The 27,158-nt window shown below is 35.8% G+C and overlaps 1 protein-coding gene across 1 annotated transcript in view; it reads left to right on the forward strand.

Annotated features, from left to right (window-relative positions):
• The window catches only part of WDR70 (WD repeat domain 70), a 139,255-nt gene that overhangs the window by 86,288 nt on the left and 25,809 nt on the right, over positions 1-27,158 (forward strand). The window contains exons 11-13 of the mRNA XM_084503670.1: positions 15,322-15,421; positions 21,234-21,318; positions 22,453-22,591. Of these exons, the coding sequence (XP_084359796.1) occupies positions 15,322-15,421; positions 21,234-21,318; positions 22,453-22,591 (324 nt within the window). The remainder of the gene's footprint in view (positions 1-15,321; positions 15,422-21,233; positions 21,319-22,452; positions 22,592-27,158) is intronic.

The raw sequence follows: 27,158 nt of genomic DNA on the forward strand, positions 1-27,158 counted from the left end.
TTTTGTGTTTGGCATGTTTATTAGGAAGCTCTTTTGGCGTCCAAATGTTTCTCATTGTGGTTTATAGTATGTCACTTTAGGGTAGTGAGGAGATGGACAGCAGGTTTATACTGTGAATTTCATAGAAGCAGTGAAAAGTACATTTCTGTGCAACTCATAGTCATTAAGTTTGTTTTATTAGAGAAGTTTAAAAGTCCCGTATTTTCGAATGCTTACAAAAGCAAAGGAATTACAACTTGATCAAATAGATTTATTTAAGAACAAAAAGTAGGAAATAATGACATCTACTCTGTGGAACAGATCATAGTCTGTGGATTGAAGATTAGGTACTTTCTGTCTGCATATGCTTGCTTTTTCTCTTGGGTTAATTTATAGGCCCCTCACCTCCTTTCAGTTTCATATTTAGATGTATTTCTGGCAGACTTTGTGCTTCTCATCAATTCATAACTTTTAAAAAGCTTTCTATATTCATAAAGAATATTATGAAGTGAATTTTAGAAAATACTGAGAGCTGTTCTCTTCAGTTTTCTTGATTCTTTTCATTAATGTAGTAGAGCAAACTTTTCATTTACTTAATTTTTGCCACTATTGTTTAAAATATTTGCCTCATCTTAAATATTTTAAATATGACAATTTTTCTAAATTTTCCAGAGATTTAATGTAGAACATGAATAACAAATTCTTCCTATTTAATAGTTGTGGGATTGTCGTGTATTCCTATGTCACTGACCACTATCAGAAATTCAATACCGTCCTAGAAAACCTGTAGTTTAATTTTGTGTGATGCTTGTGTATACCTGTTTCATAACTTTGATTTAGAAAAAAAAAACTTAGAAACAGTTTTTTTTTTTTTTTTTTTTTTAGTTCAGTAGAATAAGAGCACAAATTATTTTGAAACGTGCTCTGATATATGTTATTAAGAAATTATTTTTTAAATACAAAAATATTTGCCATGAATCTGTCAGAAACTGGGAAGTGTAAAAAAAATGAAAGATACAGTACAGTGAAGCATAGCTTTTATATGTAGCTCTATTTGTAGAAATAGTGACTTGAATCAGAAAAAGTCGGAAGAAGAACAAACAAACAATGATTGTTTCATGTCTGTGTTTGCTAAAAGGTGTGCTACTGTAAGGATACACTTTAAATGTGCTTGAATTGAACAGTTGGCCATAATAGCCTTAAAATACCCAAGGTTCCCTTAGTTCCTGAAAAACATATAATAAGTCTAGTTAACTTCAATTAAAAATTTTGCATGGCATCTGTAGAAAATCCGTAAGATATCTGTGCTCATGTGATTATACATGAAAAGATGAACTGCATACCTACACCATCTCTTAGCAGCAATTACAGGACTGTACCAATGAAATGAAAAGTATTTGTAATATATTTTTTGCAAGACAGGCTTAAGTGAGCAAGTTTCTCTGAACTCTAGGTATAAATCTCATACTTAAAATCTGAGTATACATGAGGCTTTCTTTGCTAACAAGCAGAACTTCTTAAAGTGCAAATATTTTAAAATAAAGTTTTTTTTAATTATATCCCTATTTTATAAAGTTTGTTTTCAACAGATGTTAGTGCTAAACAGTTAGTGGAGAGGGTGGTGAAATAGGTGGAGCATTATCCAGCTGTGTTTTATTTAATGTATGACTGTAGTGATACTACACAGACTGAAATCAGATACATCCATTGAACAGCTGCCTTCCTTGAACCAAGGAAGAATTTCTCATGAGATGGAGAACTAGATTTGGAGTCCTACATGACTACACACATACATACATACACACACATATGGATAGATTTCACACTTTGTGCATGCATACATACGCAGCACGGCTCTGTGTCTAAGTGTGCACACAAGTTTATAATGAAATTCTAGTTTAATAAAGTTTCTGAATATATATAAATGCTTAGATTATTTAAACAGAGTACTCTTAAATCATTCAACATGTAATTTTAATTCATATTAAGCAGTGTATAAGGTTTCGAAAAAATGTCTTTATGGTTCACTTTGGTGAACCACGTGGTACACATATGGTATTTCACCTTTTTCAATGTAACTGTATCATTTCCAGATTTGGCTATACACTAAAACAGTTACCTGTATAAAGTGCTAAAACTTAATTTACATTTAATTTTTGGTGTAATACATTGTTCTTAAGGTTGGGATAGGATAGCCAAATTAGAACGTCCTGTGCTAGTTCAAACATACAGTGAAATATTCTGAGAAAAATCTAGTTCGTTGTATAATCACAGACTGTTTCTTATGGACACCAAGAGCTACATTCATGCCGGCCAAATGTGGCTGCTGTGATCAGCACACACCTTGGTAAGAGCCCAGAAACAGCACTGTATCCTTGCTTTGTGGCCTGTTTCATTCTCCTCACCAGTATGCACACCTGTGGTCTTGTTTGGAGAGCAGATTGAGGCCAAGAGGTCACCAGAGTGTGCTGCTGTGATCTTTACAGGGGCTCAGCTTCACCAGGACTTGCAAAAGCATAGTTAGTACATGTGTATTCCTGACTTCTTACTGGGAGGACTGGTTTATATTCAAGGCCACCTTCAAGAGCCTGAGTGATTTTTGAGAAGCTCAGAGCAAGTCAGGACACCTGTTTTAATCAGCAGAAAGCAACACACTGCCAGATATTAGCTTGTCAATTGGCAAAATTTGTGAAAATGTGCAGTTGATTTTCTACGTATGGAAGCCTGGTGCTGAATGGGATGCGGGAGTTGACAGGGATGCATGAATGTTTTCTGTACTCCAAACATTTCCCTGTTGTTACTTGGCTATTGCATTGAGGTAGGAGTGTGGCAGGGCTTGGTTAGCATGTGCTGCTGTCTGCATGTATAAAACAAATGTCAGATTTGAGTGTTCTGAAAAAAACATGCCTAAGTCAGAAAATAAACTCTTTGGTGTTGAAGAAACAAAGGCAAGGCAGTGAGCAAACTGAATTGCCGCTTGTATCCTTTTTTGTTGTTTTTGAATGATAGTTTAAAGCATGTCCATATATATTACGGAAAATGGAGATGTGGTGGTTTTGTTGTTTTTGGCTTTGTTTTTCTTTATGTGAGAAAAACACAGATGTGCTTGAGGATTAAGTGAATGGTCTGTAATTACTTTTGTTGGCAGAATATGTATTTAGCTCATTGGTAAAATACAGCTGTTAAATTAGACAAAATGAACTGACAGTGCACCCTGAAAGTAAAGAACCATTTTAAGGGCAGTGGAGTAGAAAGAAGGCAAAGAAATCAAAGTAATAGTGTTATTGATTGGGACTTATTATTGCATATTTTACAATATATGATGGAAAGGAGATGACATGTTGTGATGTATGTAATGACATCTTCTTATGATGAGCGATTAAAAAGAGGTTAAATCTTCCAGGGAAATTGAGGAAAGTTATGGCAGCCAGGAACATATGGTAGCCAGGAAAGACATGGTAGTCAGGAACAGCTTTCAATATATCGAGCCAGTTAAACATTCACAAAGTGATGTCAGGGTGAACTAAGATGAGCTAGGCAGATAGAGAATAAAGTAACGTTTCCTGTAAGGTAGTTTAATGGCATGAAATTATTTGCAATTGCGGTTGTAAATAAGGTTTGTAGAAATACATTGTAGAGAGGGAAGTTCTGAGACCAAGTGTCTCCCTCTAAGTGATGGTGAGTAACCAGTGAAAGTGGGAGAAGGAATGAGAATCAAACACCAGCGGGAACAGTGAAGAATGGAGCCAACATGTAGAAGGCATACAGCAAATGAAAAAAATAAGATGAATAAGGGGCACAGAGAATAGGCACTTCTTCAAAGGCTTATGAGAATAATGATGGGGTATCATTGTTGGCTTTCGCAGGGATGAATCTGTTGAGACTTGGGAAGGAATTCCAGTAGAATTGACAAGAAAGGAATATGGATGCAGGAGAAAGTGGTGGATGAAAAGGCTGAAGAAGAGCAATGGAGAAAGAAACAAAGCTATTTGGTGAAAAGGGGATCATGCAATTGAGATTTTTGAGATACAATTTTTACAGCCAGCAATTCACGTATCTCCCTATGGTCCAAAGATGCCACTGCTGATGTAGAGGAAATATAAAACTGTCAGACATGAGTGTGAAGTATTGTGCTGAAATGGAACTGGAAAGTGAAGACGAAAAAAAAAACAACACTGAAGAATTAGTTTCTTTTGTTGACTGGAGAAGAATTTTAGGGATGCCAGGTGAAAAGAGAATTGTAGTCAAGAGAGTTACTATAGAGTTTCAGAAAAGGCAGTACTTTAAGAAGTACTGTTTGCATTTCCTATAAAAAAAAACAAAAACATTAATGTTTTAAATTTATTCAGGGATTGTAAAGAAGCACTGCAAGACATACTTTTCTGAAAGTTATTACAAGTCTTTTTGCTCTACCTAATGCTTACCTGATTACAAGCTAGCTTGGAAACTTGATATGACAGGGCATTGTGTGGTGTAAAGGTATGTGAATAAACATAGTTTTTCAAGTCATTTCAGTGTTGTCAGAAATCAAATCCAAGACACTTGAGCATCCCCCTTCAGAAGGGTTGAAATCTTGGTTTTAAATTTAAACCTATATTACAAGATGCCTTTAATCATGAAAGGTTTTAATTTTTTTAGGCTGAGTTTGATGCTTCCCCAAAACTTGATGTGCCGGAGTTAAGACACTGTGTTGTTTCTGAGCTATATGCCAAATGAATTCAAGTATCTATAGAAAGTGATTAACACTGTAGTATCTTATTTGTAAAACAAGTACATTTGTTACCTGTAACTCTGGTTTTACAAATGCTGAAGCTAAGTGGAATTCACAAAAATTCTTTGTGGAAAACTGTGTTGAGTTAGTGTAAACTACTTGTAGAAAACAATTTATTGAAGTTTTTTTTTGCAGCTAGCCAGGATTTTGCTTATAAGTGTGTAGGTTTTCATATTTGTTTATTTAGCTAGTTAATTGTATAAATTTAAGGAAAAAAAATAAGATAGTAATCGTGAAATTGAGATAAGAATAATATTTGAAAAGAAAATAAAGGTTGCTTGAGTTATTTATTTTTATTTTATTTTTCAACCGTGTAACTCTGCTGAATTCTTACTTTTACATTTTACTTCCACATAACTCTGGGACTTAATCCAGTAGTTACAGAATTCATCAGGTAATATGTTGAATCAGGTAATACATAACTGAAATTAAAGCATTTAGCAGCTCTGTATCTTCTGGATAGGAAGTGATGTATCGTAAGTTATTAAAAAACCTCAGATCCCCCACCCACCTTCAAGTGTCCCATTGACCTGTAACAGAAGAATAGGAAAGAGATTTCTTTAATTTCTCAAATCCAGCAGCATACTTTGATGAATTATGATGTTGTTTTTTGTTTTGTATAGACTTTTTTTTTTTTTTTAATATGTATGGCCCTTGAAAATCCTTAAGTATATTGAACTAATATTGTGGAGTCTGAAATATAATACAGTGGGGTATAATAGCTGATATTATACATTATATCCCTTTTATTTTATGTGTATTATATATTGTTATATATATAGCTAACATAATAGAGTCTGAAAGAAGGTAGTCTGGGAAGCATGGCTAGTGATGAGAGGCTGGGGTTGAGGCACTGTCTGGTCTTGGGGGGGGGAGGCTGAAGGGTGAGCTTGGTGCTTCCTGAGGAGGGAAGGTGGAGAGGGAGGTGCAGGTCTCTGCTCCCTGGGAACTAATGGTAAAACATGAGGAAACAGCATGGAGCTCTACCAGAGCATGTTCAGAAAGGTCATCAGGAAAATTTTCCTTCCCATGAGGGTGGTCAGACACTGGAAAAGGCTTCCTGGAGCCGTGGTGGATACCCCTAGCCTGGCAATGTTCAAGAGGCATTTGCACAAGACTCTCAATAATGTGCTTTAACTCTTGGTTAGCCCCAAAGAGGTAGGGCATTTGGGCTGAATGATCTTTGAAGGTCCTTTCCAACTGTTCTGTTCTATTCTCTTCTAACAGTCTCAGCCATTATTTATAAACTGCTGAGGCGTTAAGTTACAAGTGCTCATCACTGAAATATTTCATGTGGCAAAAAATCATTTACCCTCTTAATTGAGGCACTCCTCTTCTTTGTGTTTCCAATCAAATAAAGAAAACCATATCCATTTTTTTAAATCTGTATTATTTTAATTAATAAAAGAGAAAATACGATAGAACAATTTGCAGCACATTTTTATGGGAAAAATCAAATAATGTAGAAATAATTCACTGTATGTTACAAGCAATTTAGTAAAAGTAATAACTAATTTCTTAGAGAAATGCAATCTTCTTGCTGGAATAAATATTTTAACTTAGCTGCTGTTTTCAACAAGTAACTAACTTAAGTCAAGCAATTGCATTTACAGTAGATGATCTCTGAAGGTCCCTTCCAACTGAACTATTCTATTTATTCTAACATTAAATTTGTTATAAAACTACTTTGGATAGTTCACTGCAAAGCACACCATTTTGACTGAAGTGTTATCAAATGAGAAGTGATAGCTTAATGTAAATGTCTGTATTTTCAGTCAGATTTCATTCCGTTTGCACCGTATACCCATAAAATGATTATAATTGGTCTTAAGCTTAGGGATTACTGCAAACTGACTGAGTATTAGAAATTATATTGAATTATGGTGGGAATAACTTTGTGGCAGTTGACTTTTAGACTCATCTTGATTCTTTTTCCTATGATGCTAATTTACTGCAAGTAGGTGAAAGACTACTTTTAATTGATACAAAGCATAGTATAATTGTATAATGAGCTTGCAGCAGTGCGGACTATCAGTGGCATATTAAATCATATAATTGTAAATTTTTACTGAAATTTTTGCAGAAGAAAATTGCTCAGATTTTTGTCTTTTCTGAGAAGGCAGAGGAACCTTCAGCAACTGGGCAAGTCTCAGTGAATAATATATTTTTGAAAGAATATGCAGGCGGGCGTATTTCGCTTTACAGAAGCCATATTTGTGGTAATAAAAAAGGAGGAAAACCATAAATTCCCTGGGATATAACAGGATGGGTTAGATAAGTTATGAAAAGATACAAAAGAACATTTATTTTGCATCCTTATATGTTTTTCACATGCAGTGTAAAAATCCCCGAAGGATGCCAACTGAACAGTTTCCAAAAGCTATTTTTATTAGCAATATGCATCATTTTTTTGTGGCCAAGATAGATTATTTTCTCAAATGTGAGGTTTGACAGTGCAGCCAAACATTCAGTTGGGGTTTCATTTTTAAACCATTAGGCAAATATTTAGCACTGCTGTTAAGAAGCCATCTTTCTAAAATGGTTTCCTGAAATCTTTCTTCATGAATTAATTTAAACAAGAAGAAATTATTTCTGTGGTCAACAGTATTCTTAGAAATGAAAAGCTCTAACTGATGATGGAAGCATGGGCAGATAGGAAGGGTTTCCTGATCAATTTGGACTGGTTCATAAACTTGTCCAAGGCATGTCAGCCTGCTTGCTTCCTTGTTGTATCTAAAGCGCATATAGTCAAATGCATCAGGTTCATTGCCTCATTGTCTTCTCTATAAATGTAGATTTTTAAAATTTATTTGTAGAAATCAATGTATATCAATTGCCATTATTAAAAATGCTGAATAATTGTTCACTGTGACTATATCTGATAATTATAGGTCTGCCAGTCACTTCAGTACCCAGTAAAATTGTGGAGAAAAGTATTCTGGGAATTACTGAAACACACACGAAAGACTATGCAGTCATTGATCGTAACCAACATGGGCTCATGACTAGAAGGTCCTGCTTAATGAACTTAATTTCCTTTTATGATGAAGACACCCACCTGCTTGACCAAGGGAATCCAGTCAATGTAATCTTTTTGGATTTCAGTAAAGCTTTCAGTACTGTTTCTCATGGTATTCTTCTGGACAAAATGTCCAGCATACAGCTAGATAAAAACACAATATGATGGTTGAACAATTGGCTCAAATGCTTATAGCAAATGGGGTCACAGCAGATGGCTGACATCCAGTCACTAGTGGGATTCTGTAGGGCTCCCTTCTGGGGACAATTTTTTTTTTTTTTTTATAAATGACTTAGATGCAGGTGTTTTGAGTAAGTTTGCAGGTGATGCTAAATTGGGAAGAGCTGTTGATTCCCTCCCAGATGACGAGGGATCTTGCAGAGAGATCTTAAAAATTAGAGAGCTGGGTAATCACCAAAAATGTGAACTTTAACAAGAGCCAGTGCTGGATTCTGCACTGGGGACAGGGCAACCCTGGCTATAAGCACAGACTGGGGGATGAGAGAGGAGATCAGCCCTGCAGAAAGAGATCTGGGGGTTCTGGTCAACATGAAGTTGAACATGAGCCAGCAGTGTGCCCTGGCAGCCAGGAGGGCCAACCTTGCCCTGGGGTGCATCAGGCATGGCACTGCTAGCTGGTCGAGGGAAGGGATTGTCCTGCTCTGCTCTGTGCTGGTGTGTCCTCGCCACCAGTGCTGTGTGCAGGTTTGGGCACCACTGTATAAGAAGGACATAAAACTGTTAGAGAGTGCCCAAAGGAGGGCTACAAAGAAGGTGAAGGGTCTAGAGGGCAAGATGTGAGAGGAGCCGATGAAGTAGCTTGATTTTTTTCAGCCTAGATGAGAGGGGAGCTTGTGGCTGCCTGCAGCTTCCTCACGAGGGGAGCAGAGGGACAGGCACCGATCTTTTCTTATGATTATAGTGCTGTATGGCTTCTCTCCTAAGAATGCCATTTTCCATAACGTACCAATATTTTCCGACTAAGCATTATACACTTATGTTTTTATTTGATTCATAGTTCCATGATAAAATGTATTATTCATTACAAGGGACTGAAGATTGTATAGACTTTTAAAAAGTAGTAATAGAACCCTTGCCTTTTCTAAATTTTTTTCCTGATTCCGTGCTTTTTCCTTACCATACAATTGTTTAAGAGAAGCTGCGTTATACTTTAAAAAAATAAAAATATAAAAACGAGTCATCTTGTTTGTTCATTAATTGCAACTAACTATAAATCCTCTATATAAAGTACCTGTTGAAGTTTTTTTGGGGGATATTAAATGTATGAGATTTAAAAAAAAAAAAAAAAAAAAAAAGAAATCCCAAAGAATTGCTTCTTCCGTGAAAAATCACTCCCACACCCTAGAAAAGGCTTTGTTGCAACAGATGAGAATGTAATGGATGTTAAATACAATAGCAAGTTAGACAACTTGGTTATTGCAAATAAAGATAGGTTACTGTATTCATAATTAGTTAATTAGGATTGAGAGAAGGGAAGGAAGTGTTTCAGGTTTGCTAGTGATACATGAAAATGTCACCGAGTTAGAAAATCACACAGAAGACCAAATCACATAAGAGTATAATCACATAAAAGCTAAAACCTCATGTTTCACCAGTTAATCTTGTTTTGCATCAGCGTGCTCATTACTGAAACAGCATCACTTTCTGTGCCATGGGAAGTGGTATTGAAGAGCTGTCAGATAACTTTGAAAGCCCTGGGATCATATTTACAGAGACTTAAGAAAAACATCTGATTATAGTCTAACTACCTACTCAGGGAAAAAAGGAGCAGTTTCTGAATTCAGCTGACATATGTAGACCTGATAATTTGTAAGTGATACACCAAATCCAGAAGGTACAGTTAAATTTCTTTTCTGGATTATAATTGAGAACAAAGTGAACATGCATTGTTCAGTAGAGATGGACAAATAGGGGAAGGGGAAATAGCAATTTGGAAAGCGTGCTGGGAATGTGTCTGTCTTGTCAGTTGTGATCACAGCTCTGAGATTGCATCTCTGACACAATCACCTTCAACACAAGCCCTGACAGCTTTGCTCAGCTGTGATTAAAAAGGTTTCTGGTTTGTGGTGGTGGTGTGTTTTTTTTTTTCCCAAGCTTTATAGCTCATGCCTTTTGTCACCTTGAAACTGGACTGCGATGTTATCTTGGAATGCTTTTATGCTTATTAAAAACTATCACTTTTGCAGTGAATATTAGCAGTATCAGTTTATTTATTTTGCTCTAAGTATCTTGGTCTGGTGAAATCAGTTGTTTAAGTCTCAGACAGCCATACATGGTTTGTTTGGGATTTGTTTTTCTGGTAGCTCTGCCTAGCTCCTCCTGCTCCTCTGCCTTACATTAGAAATCAGGGTGAATCCTGATTTCCAGCTCTCTCAAGAAGCATTTCCAATGCTCCTTGTTGTGAAAAAGGGGGAACAGCTGGTAAGCAAGCACGAGAGGCCTGCCTGGAAATGAGCTTCCTTGTTCAGAAACCTTCCGTGTGCTGAAACAAACCTGAGTAGATTGCATGTTGCTAATGGCACATGCCATTAGCAGTGTTGGACAGTTTCTTTGACTGTAAGTGGGATATTAGTAGAAGAGTTGATTGTGTTTCCAGTAATGAGTAAATTTTTGTAAATACAGAGAAATATTTATATAGCAGAAGCATGATGCTACTTTGTAGGTCTCATTGTCCCCAGTGCCTATCTTGATATACTGCCTCTGCTTTTAAAAATATCGTGAAGATGTTAGTAACAAGATGGAAGAATGTCTTGGCTGGACACCATTATTTCATTAAGGAAAAAGAAAAGTGTGTGTGGGAAACATGCAATCTTAGGGAAGTGTTTGCTTCCTCTGAAATACTAGATCCTCAAAACAATGTGGAAAGTTCAAAAATTTCTTTAGTTAAGAGTGTTGATGTATCTAATGGACGTGGCTTGGATTTCTGGGGTAAATAAACTGACCAGGTCGGTCTTCTGCTTTTCATAGAACATGTCATATTTGGGACGCTGGGAAAGGAGAACAGTTAGTGTGATGCGGAGCAGCTCTGTTATAGGTCATTATTCTGCGATAGGCACGTTGTGTGGCCACTGTTGTCTTTGTTTCTCATATTGTTCCTCATCAACCCACCCAGAGTTTTGCAGAAAGGATATTCATTACTGATGCTCCATTCATGTAGTTTTCATTTTGTTTTTGTTTTCATTTTTTTTCTGTCCTTTCTCTGGCTTCCATTTATTTTCTGGTTCTCATTGTCTCTGTGAGGACTGTAACAATATTGCAAATTCTCATATTTAGCAGTTATCCTAGTTTTCTTGATTCTTGCAACTGCCTTCTCACATGTGCTTCATGTTTTCTGCCTGTCAATTCATGTTGCATACAAGTCCAGTCAGCTGTAATTGCTTACAAAAATATATGTGTTAATATAAAGCTAGAGAGTGCTTGCATTGCTGGAGTTATTCTGTAGAAAGGTTTCAAACAAGCAAAAGACAGGGTTTACTATTACAGAATTTGCTGAAATGGGTAAACCTTAAAAAAAATAATTAAGGATCGATGAACGTGTCAAATTTTGTAAGGCACTGGAGTAATACTCTATAATAGCGGGTATTTCTGCCACAAAAGGGAAGGAGAAATGTGAATACACTTTGCCCTAGTTATCTTCACAGTTTTATCTAGTGTTTCAATGCTCTTTCCTTCCCTTCCTGAATCAAACGTCTGAAATGTGTACATTAGTTGTGTTGTTTCATGTCTTTCCAGCAAGAAACATTCTGATAACAATTTTTTTGCTAATGATTTGTTAGCAAGATTAGACATCTGTTAAATATGTTAAGAGGCCAGAGGCCAAACACATAATTTTCTTTGAAAACTGCAAAGAACACTTGCCAGTGTATATTAAAACTTCTTGTTCAACCTTCTCTCATTTTTAGAGCAACCTTCAATCATTTTAAAATATTTGATTTAGTATTACAATTCAGGGTTATATTTCTTTGCACAGTAATATATGGAGGACAAACTTGCAGAGCTCAAAGTTAGGAAAACAACCTTTTCAGTGGTAAACTGTGCAAATTGATTTTTAAAGATAAACTGAATTGCTGATGCAATCTTACTGTCTTTTACAGATGAGTCTTGCATTACATATATGTAAATGTCTAAAGCATCAAAGAGGGATAGAGTTTAGATACAGTTGATCTATTGATTTCATTTTTGGATAAAGGGACAAATAATATCTGAGTCTTGAATATCAGTGTGTTGCTGTTTTTCTGTTTTCTATGGAACAGCAGAAAAAGAGCAAGAATTGGTTAAATGTAGAGAGGTAGAAGTAGGGAGATACAAAACTCTCAGAACATTATGTGGTGGCAGAGGGACAGTACCCTATATATTCACTTCCTAAATATGCACACCCACACCCATCAAAGGCATCAAAGAAAAGTATTTGGTTGGTTCCAAAATATTTTTATTTTAATTTATATTGTGAAAACAAACAAACACAGAAGGTCTGTGAGGGGTGGTTTCAAATTGACCCAGGATGAAACAAAAGGAAAACAAACAAACAAACAAACAAACAAACAAAACACATAAGACCTTGTATTAAAGTTGCAGTAAAATGGGGGGGAAAAACAAAAAGTTATTTTAACATGTGTGTCAATGTGACATTGTCACAGTGGGTTGACAAGTGGTGTGTAGTGCAAACAAAGTTTTTTTCAATTCATTTAAATAGATAAATACCATATTGTAATCTTTCTGTCTGTTTTTTTTAGGTGTGAATATTAATAATTTATCATGTTTATGCAAGTGTCTCTGGTATTTCTTAGATGAATATACATCATTTTAATTGCTTGTCAATGTTTAGCAAATAGTACAGAAATTTTATTTTCTGATAACTAATTCACAGTTTATCCTCTATATGTTACCATGTATTTGGAAAATTTTCTGTAATTGGATGCATAAAATATGTTTCTTAGTATTTATAAACACCCCAACATAGACTTGCAGTTGTAAATTGCAATCTGTTCATAGAGTTTCTCCAGAATATGTGCAATTGGCTCAAAGAGACACTAATTTCAAAACAAGCGCTGTAGTTAAATACAGCCGATAGTGTTCTATCTCCAAATACTGAAAGAAGCATTTGCTTCATGTTTGAAGTCCTCCTTTGTTTGTTGAAGAGTCATTTGTGGAATGAATGCCTTATATGACTCCTCTGAAAACTGAACTAAATCTGCACATCAAAATAAGCTTTCCGTCATTATTAATGTCATAACAGAAAGATTCTCTAGATTTTGGACCAAATTCAGAACAGATATTTGAATGGGTAAACAATATTAATTACTTTACTGGCAATTAACAATATTAATTACTTTACATTTTGTCTTTTGCATACAAAATAACCCATTAAAGGAGCCTTAGTTAAGTTACCTAGTCAAAACTTAGAAGATGAAATAACTGAGGATTCCTGTGCAAACATAAATCAGTCTCTCAGTGCATTTGCATTGTGTGATCACAGTCTTCTTTTTCATTCTGTAGAACTGGGGATCTTTTAATATATCTAGTGGGTAGTAATTGCAAATGCTCATTATTTTGTCCTGTTAACGATCAGGGAACAGTTCTAGGTCTGACTGCAAACTGTTCAAACCTTTCTCTAAAAATACATTCTTCTCTATATTTTCCCGTTTTGCTCATCAGTATGGTAAATAAAGGACTTCCAAGTCCTTTTTCTCCGTGAGAGGAAGAGCATGCTTTAATCTCTAACTTACAGAAGGGAAGGTGAGATAAGGTTGCAGAGCCTCATTTTAAAGCTGTAAGAATTCGTTTTGCTAGGAAAAGAGAGCAAAAGAGAAGTGTAATTTCCTACGTGTTCAAGAAGGACTTAACTGCCTCAAATTCCTTTGAGTTTTTTCCTCTTCTATTTTCCCTTCATGTTTCCATTTTGATTCTTCCTTGTCTTCCTCTTTGCCCCACTTCCCTCTTCACTCCTGAATGCCCATGTGGTTCCAATTAATCCCGTCTAGGTTACTTGCTTTATCCCATAGCTCTTTGGGGCTCCTTACCCATCTCAGAATTTCTCCATTTACTGAAATATTCTTCATGCCTGTTCACCTAGTGACGTCCAGTTTTCCTTTACAGTGCTCCATCCCTGTCTTGTAGCTTCTTGCCACATCTGCTGTGTTCTGTGATATTCTACAAGGCTTTGCTGTTTCCTCTCTCCATTATTTTTTCCCTTTCTTCATTCTTCTATTTCACTTCACTGTCACTCTTTCAGTGGGACTTAGTACTCCTCTCAACAATTTATTTGTAACCTGTCCATGTCAGCAACAAGTTTGCCTTTCATCTTCATTGCTAGTCTGGACTCACTGGACTCCTAGCCACAGATTAATCTCACCCTGCCACTGGTTTCACTTCTGTGCAATAAATTAGATCACTCCATCCTTTACCTGGCTGTCCCATTTTATCAACTGTTAGTCAGTCTTGCTGAAGTTCTCTGTCTCTGATGTGGAATGTGACTGATCACCCTCACGCAGCAGGCATGTGTGGTGTGGTCTCCATCAGTGATTGAAGATAACATATGTAATGACTGAGACAACAGTGACTAACAGTTGAATTAACCAGCAAGATGCCATATGAAAGGACATCTTGGTATCAAAGCCAAGACCTTTGGCTTGGTTGGGAAGTTGGAAAGCTGAATTTTGCAGAAGTGCTAAAATTTAACTTGAGATTTCACAGATTTCTCCCACTTTAACGGAGAGAATTTTTAAGAATTTTACTAAATTGTGACTTAATAAACAAAAACTGATCTTTATACAAGAATAAGGTCTAATTTGAAAGTGATGTCTTCTTGTAAAATAACCAGGGAAATACACTTAAAAATAAACATAAATGATTCCCAACCTTGAATTCTGTTTCAGCTAACACAATGGAACACAAACCCCAGCATATCCAAGCTTTTTTCTAATCTATAAACTATTAATTTTGGCACAGTTGAAATCTAGCAAAACTAAATTATAGAATCATAAAATCATTAGGGTCAGAAAAGACTTCCAAGATCATCTGGTCCAAACCCTACTACCAATGTCACCCACCCGATGTCAAACCATGTCCCTAAACACCATGTCTAACCTCTTCCTATACTTCTTTTAAGTCCTCTCCAAAGTATGTATATCACATTTTTTGTTTGTTTGTTTAAACAATAAGCCTGCTTAGATGGGTGACAAGAACTGTCTTAAAATGTATATTTATCTTAACCAGGCCTAACTACCTTTATTTAGTGGTAGTAGGAGTATTCCGGCAGCTCTGATGCTATTCTGTATACTTGAATGTATGCAAAATTTGTATTTTTCTTTCAAGCACTTATTGTGAAAGCCTATTCTGACCATATAAAGCCTATATGACTTTTTAAAAAGGCTGTAGAAATTAATAACTTCTGTACCTGTTAATGCTAAAGTTGCAGGGTTTTCTCTTTACATTTAGGAATAGCAGCAAAGTACACAAAATGCTATAAAGAAATGTTTGCCCAGTCTTGAAATAAGCAGGGTTTTTGATGTTTTGTTTGTTTGACAAACAGGTACATACAAAGTTCCACTGCAGGCAAGCCCATGCTCCAGGCACTGACACTTCTTGCTTGGCATTTTCCTATGATGGTACTGCTCTTGCCAGTCGGGGAGGTAAGTGACTCAAAGAACCCTTTGATGTGTTTAATGTAAGACAGTCTTAATGTGGTTCGGTAAAAAACACCAAACATTTAAATCATACCATTTCTAAATGTAATTTATTTATGATTGAGGTAAGATAGTAAAATCAGATATAAACCTGAAGTGTTTCACAGTCTACATCTTTTGTTTTGATACACCATGACATAATGTGTTCCTGAAAGTGCATTTCACAGCAGTTAAAGAATTTTTTAAGAGAACTTTGTTGTTTATGTCATATATTTCCTGATCTGTCTTGTTGCCTAGCATTGACAATTCACCAAAAGTGAAGTTATTAGCTTAATTAAGAATTAAGACAAATTTCATTATATAGTTCTTTCTGGTAAGGTTACTGCCTCTCAGTAAGAGTGTATCTGTTGTAGAGTTATTAATTTCTCAAGCAGCTTTCTAATGCAGTGTACTTGCTCTAATTGAAATTTTTATGTAGTTAAAATTATAAGTATCAAGCGTAGATGAGTGGAGATAAAAGGCCAATTTGTACTTGAATGGAAAGAAGCCAAAAAAAGTTTTTTAAACTTCAGGTAAAACTTTTTTTTATAAAAGTCTCTTAATAGAACAGAACAAGCCTTGAGAAGGCAAAGACATTTATGAAGACTCATTCACTCCATTATTAGATGTATTAGTTGGGATGGTGTCTGTTTAAGATAGCTTTTCAGGTAGGGATTTGTGTACGCAGCATTTTGCAGGCAGGTGCAAGCATACAGTCCAAGCTGACTGGATGGAAACCAGCTGCAACCAGGAGCTATGTGTAAGCATTAGCATGGCCTCAAGGCCAAATAAACAGGCCTAGGGAGAGGCAGCGTATGTTAATGTAGCCTCAGTATTGTGCCTAACATATGTACATAACATCTGGTCAGTTTGGTATGTAGACAGAATGAGATTTTTTTATACAAAATGCCATGAGACAGGTATTCACAGATTGTAAACTCTCTGAAAGAGGAGCTGGGATTTCAAGCTGAGGGGAGTAGCTTGCAATTGCTTTGTGTCTTTCCCCTTGCCCTGTCCCTGATGAGCAGAGTGGCACTGGTGGCTTTTACAAGAACATGCAGCTGCTGTTGGATGTTACTTACCTCATTTCTTTGTATGTTTCTATAATTCCAAACATTTATGTTCCCCATATCCCATTTTGCAGAGTGAAATGATGGTAGGCTTGTCCTTAAGAGCCCTAGGCTTACTAGGACATGTTAGTGGTGCTTAGATTGTTTTCTGATTGCTGTTCAGGCTCCTGCTACTCCATAAGTGGTTGAGGCAAAATGTCTCAACCCTGCTGGTCCTTACTGAACTGAATACTTGCTATGTGAGAACCTTCTCCTTCTTGGAAAGTAGGTGAACCATCTGTCTAAATATTCCGAGCTACGTAAAATGCTGCTTCTGCCTGTCAGTGGTGTTGCCACCACAAAATCCACACAAGCGTACTTGAAATGACTTTAAAAAACACTGGTGTGCCTTTTAAATATCCACAGCAAACAAGAATAATATTAAAGTGAGGAATATTCAGTAGAGTTGTTCTGAAACCTCAGTTTATGAAAATTCTCTTATATTTTGTTTTTATGAATGGAGATCACAGAAATGACCTTTGCATATTTTAATTGCTTGTGGCAGTTGCTTGCCTGCTCTTCATCTGTCTCCAGATTTTGTGTTATATTAAACCAACTTCAACTTACTTATGCTCTTTCTACCTCACTCTGGTATAAACTGTATAAGAACTTGATAGTTTGCAGAATATAAGACTGTACAGACATTTGGCCCCTTAATGTGGTTACAAGGGCTACAGTTGTCTCATGGCTTTTTTGTTTGTTTGGTTTTGTTTTATTTTAATTTCTGTATGCTGTGCTGAAGAATAAGGATTCATACCTTATTTTTACTTGTTTGGTTAGTACTCTAATGTGAGTATTGCTTTGGATCTGTACCAGTAAAAGCAGATGTAGATCCAGCATTCATAGATTAACACACCTGCCAAGTGCTGAAGATCAAAGAGAGGATAGCCGTTTGGGGAATGGGGACTTTCATTGAAAGCCTGATGGACTCTCCTGCATCTGATGTAGATTCAGTGTCAGATATGAGAGAGATGAGGCAGGGCTCAGCTGCATGCACAAGGGAAAATGAAAAGTTAAGGAGATGCTTATGAGAGTTCCCAGTCTTATTTTTGTTGGGTATTAGGTAGTAACTTGACAGAAACTTAAGAAAGTGATGTTCTGACACACTTGTAACCGTTGAAGTATTTTTTTCTATATACAGTAAAGGTATGGGAATGTTTCCTTTGTTCAGCCATACGATTTGGGGTCCTATTGTAAAAGTAATTTTTAACTCCTGGTCTGTAAAGAATCCACTTTTAGAATAATAAGAAACAATGATTTCATTAATTCCATGAACCTCATGATAGTTATTTGTCTGTTGGTTTGTCAGTAAACTTACGTGGAAAAATCAGTTTATATAAGAGATCCAGGTTGGTGTGGCTCGGGTGATGGTGAGAGCTATTCCAAGCATAAGTGCAGGATTCCTTCTCCCAAATCCTTTGGCTCAGAGTGAGTGTGATACTGACCTGTGGTGCCTCGGAGGGCTGTTCTTGAACCGTTGCAGCTCCTTGTGCTGAACCACAGCAGAATGCAGAAGTGCATACCTTGCTCTGTAAGGTGCATCATGATGCCTGTAGTATCAGCCTTCATAGAAAGGTTCTGAGTTTATAATCATGATGTATTCTGATACTTCCTCACAGTAAGTCGTGTTGTACTATGTCTTTCCTTTGCTCTATTTTGCTTTTAAAAATCTCATTTCCTTTGTTTCGTTGCTTTCCCCAGTGATCTTTGTCCTTGAGCTTTGCTTTCAACACAGGACTCCCTCTTAAAATAGGAGCTTCTTGAAGGGTATTGCTGACTTTAGAATTTTTGAACCTCTGACAGTGCTTTACTTTGGCAGTGTTTTTACTTCTTTGGGGTGCATTTGGATCCATTTAATTGTCTTCCTGGTCAGTATCTTCTGAGAAAAACTTAAAAAATAAAGATCTTTGTAGTCTCAGTGCACTGACCTTACTTTGACTAAAAGCCAAGTGCAAAATGCCTATCCTGGCTCACCAGAGATTCTTTCTAGGACCTAATTGTTTCCTCTTGATAAATCCATTCCTTGATACCATGGACGTAATGGTGTCTGGCCTGTTTATATCAGACTAGATTGGTATCCTTCTAATTAAAATGGAAAGGAATAGAGTTTGAAATGCTATTAAAAATGCTATAACATTTTTAAAGATTGTGCCAAGTCTGCCATCAAGACAAATACTGAATGACCTAAGAGTGGGTTATTTTGAATACTTTATACTAACTCCACACCTCTAAACTTTATGTATTTTTGTTTAAGGGTAATTACTTTGACCACATGTGAAGTAGCTAAAAATAGGTCAGTACTGCTACAGCTCTCATAAAGAAACTCATTAAGCATTGATGGAAGGTTGCTAATAGAAAAAAATGGTATTGTGGCATATTGATATTGTCTGCTTTCTTAGTAGCAGTGGTTTCAACTCAAAGCAAATTAATTTCAGGCAGAAATACCATTTTTACTGCACAGTAAATTTGAATTTAAAGATGAACTTTGGAAATCTTATATTATTAAAGATGGTAAGGGTTTCACAGCATTGGCCAAGTTATTCTATGAGTATTCCTCCCTTTCCAAGTACTTAATCAACTATTTCTGCACCATTTAAGACGATGCTGATTTGGAATTATCCAAAACTCCTTGAGTCCTTCTGGAGTCTTGTGAATTTTTAAACCAGCAGAATACACTTTCTTCTTAGAAGGAGGGCTGTATCTAAATGTTTCACTGCATCTCTCCTGCTAAAGCCTGGCAGGGCTACAGCTTGAAGATCATGTCAAGGCTCATTCCACTGGGAACAGAACAGCCTTGGCTGCTAGCCTTAGATCTGTCCCTGTGCAAGAGATTTGCAGAGCAGCCAAATGGTATCATTTGCATACATTTATAAAGTGCTGGTGCTCTAGATATAACATCTAGACAATAAGTGTATTTTTTTTTTTTCTTCAGGGTAGGAGGGGAAAAAGGAGGGCTCACATTACAAGACCAAATGCTTTGAAGTGCTTGGGATGGTGTCTACTATGAAACAATAAGAAAATAGATATTCCCAAAATAGGGAGGCAACATTTTTCATTCTTGTCATTTTTTAGTTTTGCAATGAAAAGAAATATATTGTGTCCTGGGCATCATTTATTTAAGTTGTCCACTTCTTAGAAATATTTTGTAGTTAGGCATTATCCTGGTCTTTAATATAAACATACGTGATACATGAGGCCACACATTACTGCTTTCCCTATGAAAGGTACTGCTGTCCTTGATTTCTTTTGTTATGGCATGATACATTTGTGTATTTATTTATTTTATTTATTTTATCTATTTTTGTGTTTTATTTCCAAGCTTTGCTTTGAGCTCTTAATCTCAAAGGTTGTGAACACACAGAGTACTAGACGATTTAAAAATAAAAAATATTTCCTTGCAAGGTTTGAGTGTTGCAAGGAAGCAGGTCCATGGATTGCTAATCACTTTCCTGCTCACCAGTTAGGTCAGGAATATTTTGTAACTTTTTTTCTGAAATTAATCTCTGGATGTTTTCAAGGAGAATTGTTTGAAAGTCCTTCTTTTTGCCCTTGAAATCACTGAGGCACTGATGTAGAATACAAAAAGATGTCTAGGTGTCTGCAAGAGGTGCCTCAGGGCTCAAATTCTCATGCAGAAAATATGTATCCCAGGGGGAAGGTTAGCAGAGATGTAGATCTCTCTGAGAATAACTAACTAAACTTTTTTCTCCACCCCACCCCCCCCTTTTTTTCCTTTTTCTTTCTTTTTTTTTTTTTTTCTTTTTTTTTTTTTTTTTTTCTTCCTGGTACTCACTGTGTTAATATGTCATAACTTTTGGAAAAGGAATAAACAGCCTGACTTTTACTGGCCTACGGAGTCACACCATGTTTATCAAACACAGATGAGAATAGCTATAAATGTCTTGCTGTAACCTCAACTTTGGCTTTTATGGCCAAAGGTGTTGTGGAAGGGTGTGAAAAGGTTTCATTACAGCAAGCATGGATTCATTTGCTTCCCTTCTACCCGTTACCCGAGGACTTCTGGCTGATTCCGGGGCCCATTCTTCATACTGAAGTTGCAGTTTGTTTCTGTTTGCATGCCAAAGAAGCAGGAAGGCTTCTTGTGCCTTCTGTCCTTCCTTATCATTTTTCCAGTGCAGGTAGAAACCAGACACATAAAGCTTGTTTAGCTTTTGATCTAGTCCACCTGTGATAACATTACATATATATATATATATAGATAGATAGATAGATAGATATATAGATATATAGATATAGATATGTATGTATATGTATATATATTATATATATGTATATGTATATATGTATTCAGCAAAGTTAAATTTCCTTCTAATAATAAAGCACCAAAACACACAAACAGCATTAAATGGTGTTTGGGGAATCTGATTCCACTGTGGGTAATGGTTCTTAGCAGACGGGATTGGTGCAATAGGGCTGAATCATTGAGCAGAAGTTTCTGATCTACTGGAGTGCAGCAGGTGGAATTTTTCATCCTTGCATTTTCGTAGTCATTTGGGCACAAAAAGCTTCCAAACCATCCCCATTTTGAATTTTTCTACATCATTCTGTTCCTTTTCCTGTATCTGAGTTAGAAGATGAAATTTTCTGCAGATGTCTAAATTCTTGGCTTAAATTCTTTCTTGCTAACCTTTGTTCCTTTTGTTACATAGGGGATGATACTTTAAAGATGTGGGATATAAGGCAATTTAAAAAGCCTCTTCATTCAGCTGAAAGACTGTCCAGCTTCTTTCCAATGTAAGTACTGTTAAGTTATTCCAGCTAGAATAAACAGTGGTCGTTGTGCTGAGCAGGAGGGAGTATACTGGAGATGTTTCTCAATAGGTACAGAATAGTACACAAAGAACTACACATAGGAGACTGTGCAATAAGGTTCTTGGCTATTTTACAGTTTAACATTGCTTTAAAATATCTCCTATTTCATGTGATAATTCTTATCTATCTTTGCTTATTTTATGCCATATTTTAGTCTCATATATCTTATGCCTAATTAGATTAGAAACTTTTAGGAGGAGGCCAGTTCATTGCCTTATGTTTATGTAATGAGATATATCAAGTAAGCCTCATTCCTATTTGGTCTATGATCAATTAAAAGAAAAATCTGGATTGAAAAGTAGACATAACATAAAGGTGTATTGTCTAAATTCAAGTTATGATGTTAGAATTGCTGATTACTGTTATTTGGTACTAAAGTATGGTATAGTACTGTATATTGTTAAGTATTGTGATTATATTTTTATAGGTATTATCTATACTTCTGTACCTGTAGCACAGTCCTCTCTAGAACTCTAGAGACACTCTAAAGACAATATACAATTTCAAAATAAGATCTTAGAAAGAAAGGTTAGGGACAGATCAAATTTGAAGTCACAAGCACTCACTCTGTTTTGTAGCATATAGGAAGAGTAAACACACAAACATTTTTGGCAACTATATAAACACAACTGCCGTGCAGCACTATCATCAGCAAAAACAGATTTCAAGATCGATTTATTTCTTATGAATGATTGTAACCAGATTTAAAATGATTATTTTTTGTTTCCTATGTGAAAAGTTCACATGAATTTGGAGAGGAAGAGAAATTTTGTTGGGAGGAGGATTTTTATATTTTTATTGTTTTTGCCAGTTTTTCGTATTCTGTGCACAGCTGTAATTGTAAATGCGAACTCTCTGATAACTGTAGTAATAGATGACAGCAGATAAAAGTTGTTTTTAAACTTTGTGTTGAAAGGATTAACAACTAGAAAAGATTATTTGTAAGGATTGTAATCTATAAATTAAATATACATTAATTACTGGTTTGCCCAATATAATGTTTTTGTTTGTTTGTTTGTTTGTTTGTTTTGTTTTGTTTTGTTTTTTTTCCAACAGGACTGATTGCTGTTTTAGCCCAGATGATAAAATACTTGTCACAGGTACCTCTGTTAAGAAAGGTGGTGGCAGTGGGAAGCTGTTCTTCTTTGATCGGGAAACATTTCAGAAGTTGTACGAGATAGAAGTTACAGATGCGGTATTTATTTTAGTTTTCTTCTATCCACTATTCCAAATATGAATGAAATCATATTCATATGCTTTTTTTTTTTTTTTTTTTTTTTTTTTTTACCTTAGACACAGTGACTTTCTACTACTATTCTAATTATTTTTTTCCTCCATTTTTAAGAGAAGTATGACTACAGGTAGAGTGCTATTTTTGCACTTAAATAATTAAATAGAAACTTAACACATGGTCTTTAAACACTAAGAGACCTCTGGTTTGGTGTTACTAGTGTATTGCTAAATGATTGTGTTGCACCATTCCGGAGCTGGGAAGTGAGGCACAAATCTTAAAATTCTGACATATACATTTATGCTGTTCATTCCCCCAGTTCTCATGATGAAGTACAATTTTGTGATGACAAGCAATGCTGTTTGTCCCCGAAACTAAACTTATGGCTGCTATGGTATGCATTTCAGTAAGCAGAAGTATTTCCTTGTACAGAAGGAAAAAGTTTAATGTCATAGTTGAAAAAGTTCCTTCCTTGCAGTGTAAATAAATAAACGTACAGATTATAACATTCAGTAGTGGTAGACACTCAAGCAGCATTGCAGTTGCTTAACTATGAGACATTCCCATTAGTTATTAGAGTCTGGCAACTAGTCAAATCTTTATCATGTTGTAGTGTTGCAGTATATTGTTCTATCCTGCACTTTTCTTAACTCAGTAGTCCTTCTTAGCACAGCACACCAAAGATCCTTGTGCTTTGAACTCATTTAGACAGAATTTACATTTATATATACTTTTCTTATCAAGTCTAATTTTCTCTTCTAAATTTGCTCCTAAAGTAAATTCTACTTATGGATGAATTTTTTATATCCATCATTTCTGCGATAGCAGTCTTGCAAATCAAACATTGAAGAACTCCTGGTAAAGCAGAAAGCATGTGGTTTTCTGGAGAAGGCATATTTCTATTTTAAACAGATATATTCTATATGTAGGTTTCATACTACACTGCAATTTTTATTCAGTACTAGAGAATTTCTCCAAAGATAACATAAACTGGATTTTAAATTTTCCTCCTGTGGAACATACCAGTCCTCAACTTGTACACGTTTCTGATGGAAGATTCTGATTTGTTTTGATTGTGTATTTGTTTTGATTGATTGTTTCAGCTGTGGGTTTTGATTTTGTTGTTGTTTGTTTGTTTGTTTGTTTTCTGATACAAGTATCATAAGCAAGTGTTTATAACTGTTTTCTGGGGGAAGAAATAAGTGAATGAGTCGGTATTCCCACTGAAACTCCTTGACAGATCAAAGAAAACAAACTACACAAGATAAAGTGAGGGAGGCAGATTTTTGTGGCAGCTCTTCTATTCTAGTGCAGTGCACAAGAAACAAAATAACCTAAGGAGCTCCATTCCCAATGAATATGGAGGCCTTATAGCTAAGCACTATGATAGTGTCTTCATTTGGTGGTGGTGAAGTTGGTAATAGTGTACAGAAAGGTTACATCAAGGTTTAAGATTTGCTTTGGAATAGAAGGTCTGTTAACTTGCTGGGGTGGATAATGCATTGGGAGAGTCCAGAAGATACTGCTACTGTTTTTTCTGAGAAGTGTGAGATAAAGTTCTCTTGCTTCAAAATGTGGAAGAGACACAGAGCTGAGAACCAGCAGTAGAAAATTGTTGGAAAGCAAAATTATGGGCCCATGAGTAACTTCATCAGGGGCCACTTGCGTAGTAAAAATTTAAGTGTGTATAGAAATCTCAGCAGGTTCATAATTGTACTGTAAATTTATATATATTTATATATATATAAAATATATATGATATATAATATATGATATAATATATATACTGTATACTATAATATATTATTATATATTATATGAATAATATATATAAATAATATATAGGTGTTTGATAATAATATAGTACCTTTTAAGACTGTATTAAATTATTTTTGCCTATGGAGTTTTAGTGCTGCTGTTTTTCTTCATTTGTAGTTATAAGATTTAAGACTGACATTTTCCTGCTTTGAATATAATAGTTCAAATGAAAATAATGGAAATAGATGAAGAATTGATACCTATAAATGCTGATGTTACAGCATAGTTTTCAGTGAGCTCACATTAATAATACCTGCCTAAATCAATAATCACTGCCTAGCTTCTAACTTCAACACATCTAAGAAAAACACAGTTAAATAAATCAACCTAAATCTAAAAGAAGAAAAATTACTATAAGTGGTGTTTTAAAATCAAATGGTTCTTCAAGATCTTTCTATTGTTTGTATCTCTGACTTTTTCTTTAGTTTTCTTTTTGTTTCAAATGGCAGTGTTAGATGAATTGTAAATGAAAAAAACATACTAAAAACAAATGATGTTTAAAGAGGTAGGCTTTTTTGTTTTATAAGCCATATGTGCTACTTGTTGGAAAGATTGTTAGCCTATGAACCGATAGATCTTGTGTCTAGTTCATCAAAGCTCTTTTTTCAGCAGTGCAGTAATTGATTTCTGTTTACATCCTTCTTGGTTTCCATTTTTTCCTTATACTCCTTCAAAGGTACAGATAGAACAGTTAGTAAAATTAGAGATAAATACATACTGTTGTCTAAGACTTCATCTTCTGTAAGTAAACAAAAGTCCTACACCTTTATCTTTTGTGTGTTATCTAGTGCTTAAATATGTAATTGCAATGTTGTTTTTTTAGATATTATGTATAATATGATAGTAAAAGTGTAGCAAAAGAGTACAAGTACACTAGTATATCTCTCTACAAAGAGCTAGGGCTGCTCTTGTTCCTCATAAAAATAATTTTCATTGATTTCACATGGAATTAGTCCAAATGGCTGAAGAAAAAGGACATCATTAGTCATTTTTTTTAGTATGAAATTAAAATAATAGGACTTCTTGTGAGCAATTTTATACCAGCTTAGTGACAGAACATACATAATCAGAATAACAAAAAGTGTACTGTGAAGAGAAAACAAACTATCAACATTCAGCTTTTTTTGTTTTGTTTTGTTTCACAAGTTTTTTTTTTTTTTTTTTTAAAGGAATTTTTAGTAAGCTTAGAAAATTGAAAAATAGCGAACAGCAGTAAATAGCCAGTTCAATTGGCCTGTGAATGAACCTGGGGAGTAATGGGTGAATATTTAATGGGCAAGTTTGACCAAAGCTGTGTCTGACATTCCTTTCCATCATGCTTCACAAATCTTTTTTCACCTTTTCTTTCAAGTTTTCATGGGAAAACCCATTACTGCGTCAGAGCTGCTGGAGTGAAACCTTGTGATTTTACTAATAGACTAACTGCCTGATTAGTCTCTGCTGTTGTGGCTGGATATAGAATATTAATTTGTTTTCCATTTCATGTTAGGGTTGGGGAATTTTTTTGGTCACAGTCTGCGACTAGTCGTTTTTGTCACGCTCTTCAATGGCATCCCACCAGTAGCCCATGTAGGCACTGAGACTTCTCCAGAACTTAAGCGTCTCAGATAAATAGCAATAATTTTTGAAGAAAAGCTGAAAACTGGTTGTTACATGTCGAAAATTTAGGTTGGATCTTAGGAAGAACTTCTTTACCGAAAGGGTTGTTAGACATTGGAACAGGCTGCCTAGGGAAGTGGTGGAGTCACCATCCCTGGAAGCCTTTAAAAGATGTTTAGATGTAGAGCTTAGTGATATGGTTTAGTGGGGACTGTTAGCGTTAGGTCAGAGGTTGGACTCGATGATCTTGAGGTCTCTTCCAACCTAGAAATTCTGTGATTCTGTGAAAATGGTGCAGACCGTGGCTTCTTTCTGGCTAGTAGTAGTGTGCCTGCGGAACAGGTGAGGAGAGCACAATGGGCAGAAGAGAGCAGAAGTGTTGCTTTTCCAACTATCTTCTTCTGACTCCTGTGATCTGTGACTTGGAGATATCTTGATGCAGACATAGGTATTTTAAAATTAAGAGCACTCAGTGGATTTTTCTTCCATGAGTTTATCAGGGAATGAAGCAACCATGTTGCAGGACGATGGCAGGGTCGTTTACTTGCTGCAGATTAAATCAAAACTGTGGGGTCAGAACTGCCTTTCCCACTCTTACAAGTTTCCTGATGTTTTCTGTCGAGTGCTTCAGCCTTACTCTGGTATGTTTACAAGAGTGATTGGGTATAATAAAACTTTGTATTGTAAACATGGTTGTATATGCTGAAATACATAGAATTCTTCTCTTAACAAAAATGAAGCTTTGAAAAACAGGTCTTCATCCTGCTATGCACATGCATCTTTTTGGTATTTTTAATGTCACTGTTTCTGATATTTTGTCATAACAGTCTTGGGTCTTTTGCCCTCACCTCAAATATCCGCAGGAAAATGCTTAAATTAAACATTTTGTAGGTTTATAATAAACAAGGTCCAGCAGTGGAACTGCAGAGGGACCTGGACAGGTTGGATTTATGGGCAGAGGCCAGTGGGATGAGGTTCACATGACTAAGTGCTGGGTCCTGCACTTTGGCCAAAACAACCCTATGCAGTGCTACAGGCTTGGGGCAGAGTGGCTGGTAAGCTGTGCAAAGGAAAAGGCTCTGGGGGTGTTGATTGATGCTCACCTGAAAATGAG

This window comes from Aythya ferina (genome assembly GCF_964211825.1).
Source record: "Aythya ferina genome assembly, chromosome: Z".
NCBI classification, from domain to species: Eukaryota; Metazoa; Chordata; class Aves; order Anseriformes; family Anatidae; genus Aythya; species Aythya ferina.